This window comes from Trypanosoma equiperdum (assembly GCF_001457755.1).
Source record: "Trypanosoma equiperdum strain OVI genome assembly, contig: ctg_1669, whole genome shotgun sequence".
NCBI classification, from domain to species: Eukaryota; Euglenozoa; class Kinetoplastea; order Trypanosomatida; family Trypanosomatidae; genus Trypanosoma; species Trypanosoma equiperdum.
This window is the reverse complement of record NW_027123692.1, coordinates 1-4,031: the sequence shown is the minus strand read 5'-3', so window position 1 is coordinate 4,031 and position 4,031 is coordinate 1. Positions and strand designations below refer to the sequence as shown.

The following is a 4,031-nucleotide window of genomic DNA, read 5'->3' as shown; positions in this document are numbered from 1 at the left end:
TGTGTGTGTGTGTGTGTGTGTGGATGATGTTGATGATGTTGATGAAAGGGGTGCTCTGCTGCAACTGCCTTTTTTTAAAATTTTTATTACCATCTTCACTTTCACCTCCAGTCCCAACACACACTAACATGTGCACACACGCACACAAAAATAAAAAAATGCATCTGATCTCTCCGTTTACTCTTGCTTCCTTTGAAACATAAACCGCAGGCGGCACATATACTTCGTAACGTTTTACAATCTAAATTGTTTTCTTCCCACTCTTTTCTTTGCCGTATTTCATCTTCCTTTTTCTTGTTCCTTTTTTTTTTCTACTTGTTTTTTGTGGTTTGTGCGCGTCAGTCGTCGCGTGCCACGTCAATTTTTTACTCTCCTTCGTTTTCTGCTTTCAATCTGGGGCCAGGGGTTTCTAGCAACAGTTTGGCGTTGTTTTTTTTTTACTTTTTTAAAGTTGTTGTTTTTTCCGTTTACTTTTTTTTGGGGGGGGGGAGACGATTCTCATTTTTTTTGTTATTTATTTTCACCATATTAATATTTCCTTCCATCACTTCCCTTCGTCGTATGATTTAGCATGTCCATGTGTTTTGCGTGGGGGAATGGAGATGTGCTGAGTGCACCATGAGTTACCCTCCTTCCCATTTTTTAAAAAAAAATCCTATATATATATATATATATATGTATATGTATATGTATATGTATATTCGTTTTTTTTTCCTCTTCTTTCCTTCTTTCTTTCCTTCCCTCCAATATGTGCTTTATTACACCCTTTTATGATTATCCCACCGCATCGTGTCGACACTAGCTGGGTAGCACATGTTGTGTTATAAAAGGAAAGGAAGAAATAAATAAATGAGTGAAGAAAAGAGGAAAAACGAAATAGTTGTGGGAAGAAGGAGTGAAAAAAAGAAAAAAAAAAGAAAAAGCACACAAACACACACGCACTCAAATGGACATGAAAAGGAGTGAGTGAGTGAGTGAAGCAATTAATTAATTTATTAGTTTACGAAGGGGTCGTAAAGAGAAATGAGGGAAAGTGCGTGGTGTAGAGGTATGTAGGTGAAGAAAATAAATATTTAAGCAACGAAGAAGGTACCGTTCCTTAAAAATGAGAGCAGTGTTTTGTTGTGTGTATGTGTGTGTTTTGTCGTTTCGGGTAGTGAACGAATATTATTATTGAAAGAAAGCTGACAGTGATCCACGATCATTTTTTGTTTGTTTGTTTGTTTGTTTTTTACTTTTTTTTGTGTCTGTTCGTTTGTTTTGGTGGGAAAACGGTAATCGCCCGGGTGAAGGCATGCACCACCTGTTTCTGCCTCCATGTTTAAGGAAGAGGCAAAAAGAAAAAGTCACTTTGAGTTTCTACTGTGTCCCTGTTAGTGGTTCGGATATATAATGGTAGGATAGCTAACAAGACTGGATATAACGAAGGACGAGGTGAAACAAAATAAAAATTATAAATGAGCGAGGGGCGGATGTCGTGGCATATATATATATATATATGCAAAAGAGGGGTTACCTACCTTCCTTTTTTCTTCTTCCTCTTATAATGTTAAGAGAAAAATAAAAGGTCAACAGAAAGAAGAAATTAAAAATAAAAATTAACCAAAACTGTGTCGTAGCCAGTCGGTGAATAATTCTCTTCTTCCTCCTTCCGCACTTGTTACATGTGATGAATACTACAAAGCTGTTTAGTTTATATTGCTTTCGCTCTGGGACAAACTTAACCTGTTTTCTCGTCGGATTCTTCCTTTACAACTGTTGCTTGTATTCTTTTCCCCTTCAGTTCTTTTTCTGGTCACTGTGTTTTTACCTTCGTTTCGTTGAATCACACGGATAGAGGTTCTTTTTGAAATTCATAGGAGCCGAGGGGACGGTGAAGTTTAATCTGGCGCCTCGCGGTGTAGCGTCTAAAAGGTGACAACGGGAAGTGCGAGTCAGCGTGTTGATTCTAATAATAATAATAATTATTATTATTGTTGTTGTTGCTGTTGTTGTTATTTTTATATTAGGTAGACTTATCGTTCGTACTCACATATTTTTCCTAGGCACATCTTCATACTGTGAATCTTTGTATATTAGCGGAGACGTCACAGGTACACTGTTTCGTCGCACATAATCATTTCTTTTAACCGTTTTAAAGTAACGGTATCCCTATTCCACACACACGTATAGATATATACATATATAACTTATTGGTTTGCGTGTTGTTGGTTGCGTGGGTGTGTTTGTGAAGGGCAAATTAGTTCAAAGGTGCTCGTGCATGCGTCAGTACATCGAAAGATTCATATAATGTTTAAGTGCCGCGTGGCTGTTCTCCTCTCTTCGGCATCATCTTCCGCTACAGGCTCCTGCCAGAGTAATCCTTACAAGGTTTTGGGAGTTGAACCAAACACTCCCTTCGATGAGGTGAAGAGTCGCTTCCATGAACTTGCGCAGTTGTACCACCCCGACATGCCAAACGGTGATGCGGGAAAATTCCGTGAGATTAACGCCGCATACCGGCAACTGCGCGCAACCCACCGTGAGTGGCGGTCGAACAACATGAACACCCAAACTCACCACCAATCGGAGTTTTGGGGTAGCCAAGGCAACACTGCTGATGCCGACAAGGAGGACCATTATACCAAGCAATGGAAAAAGGGCCCCCATCACTCTACCACAAATGCACGAATGCGCGGTACTCAACAGCGAGCATTCATGCACGAGATTCTGTGGTTGTATGAGGGTTACGAGATGGCCCTTATATTGGGAACTGCAGTGGTTGTACTTATCATCGCTTTTGAGCGGTATCTGCTCGTTCGTCGTGTTACCCAAGAGAAGCGGTCGAGGCGGATAGCCATGGAAGAGGGACTCCCTCCGAGCATGCCCTTGGAGGTTGACGAGAATATGATGCGAATGTATAATGTGCCCGTTCCATCCGAGGCAATTGAAATGGACGAAGCCATTGCCAAGGAAATGACTTACCACCGTCGCGCAACTCAGCGACGCTTTGAAGATTTCCGAGAGTTCTTGTTTGTGTATGACCCAGATGGTGTGACCTCGCGCAAAGTCACAACAGTGCGTGTTGCCGCGCCGTACGTCGACGAACCTCTTATACCCACTCGATGCCCTGTTGTGAGGGAGTTTAACTCTGAACAAAAAGGTACAAAATATGAGAACATTTTAAAAGAGGTGGTAGAAACTTCCAGCACAACACCGTGGCTATCGCCGGACGCTCAGTTTGCTGCCCCACTTGTTGTCCAAGGTCTCGCTGTCATACCAATGAATTCTCCCAACACAGCCAAGTGGACCTTCATTGAGTACAAGAACGCAGATAATCCCACGGATCCACCGATGTGTCTCGTGGCACTAAGAAACAGACGATTCGAGAAACTTGGCATGTGCCAGAGGGTAACAATATCAGGGAGTGGGCAACTAAGTGCCAAGTTGCTTCAAAAGCGGGAAGAGGACTTGAAGAATGGTTTGCGAGGGGATGCTCTCGTAAAAGGATCTCCGCTACCGCTAAAGGATACCACAACCGCGCTTGAACACATGAAGTTATGAGCAGCTCCCATTCTTAATTGCAGCATCAGGCAATATTGGCATTCGCCGGAACAGGAAAGCAGCACAGGATATGCTCCTTGACGCACCGTAGGTTTCTGCATCTCAAGGACAATGCAATTAGCCTCTTTGTACATTTTAACGGCAGAAGCAAGAATATCTTCAATATTACATTTTTATTGTGTATCTCAAAAAATAAAAAATAAAAAACATCTAACAATCTTCCTTTGTTGAGCTTACATCCTTTCGGTAGGTAAAAAAAAAAATGACAAAAAATATTAAGTTAAAAACACACTAACAAGAAAAAATATATATAATCATCGAACACAAGACACCGTCATCATTACATTCGTCAAAAACGCAAAATTGACATCAACAAAACACTCACACATATATTAGTCACGCAGCAAGAGGGAAAAGCAGAATTGAAAAAAAATTTTATAAAGAAGGAATGAAGGCGACCGAGATACTAATGTGACGGACCTCGTCGG

General features: G+C 41.2%; 1 protein-coding gene across 1 annotated transcript; it reads left to right on the top strand.

Annotated features, from left to right (window-relative positions):
* Nucleotides 1–2,289: 2,289 nt before the first annotated feature.
* On the top strand, nt 2,290–3,543 carry TEOVI_000573500 (DnaJ domain containing protein, putative; the record flags this gene model as incomplete). The annotated part of the gene is made up of 1 exon (XM_067222645.1): nt 2,290–3,543. One exon carries the CDS (start codon nt 2,290–2,292, stop codon nt 3,541–3,543), a length of 1,254 nt encoding a protein of 417 aa, XP_067078746.1.
* Nucleotides 3,544–4,031: the final 488 nt, after the last annotated feature.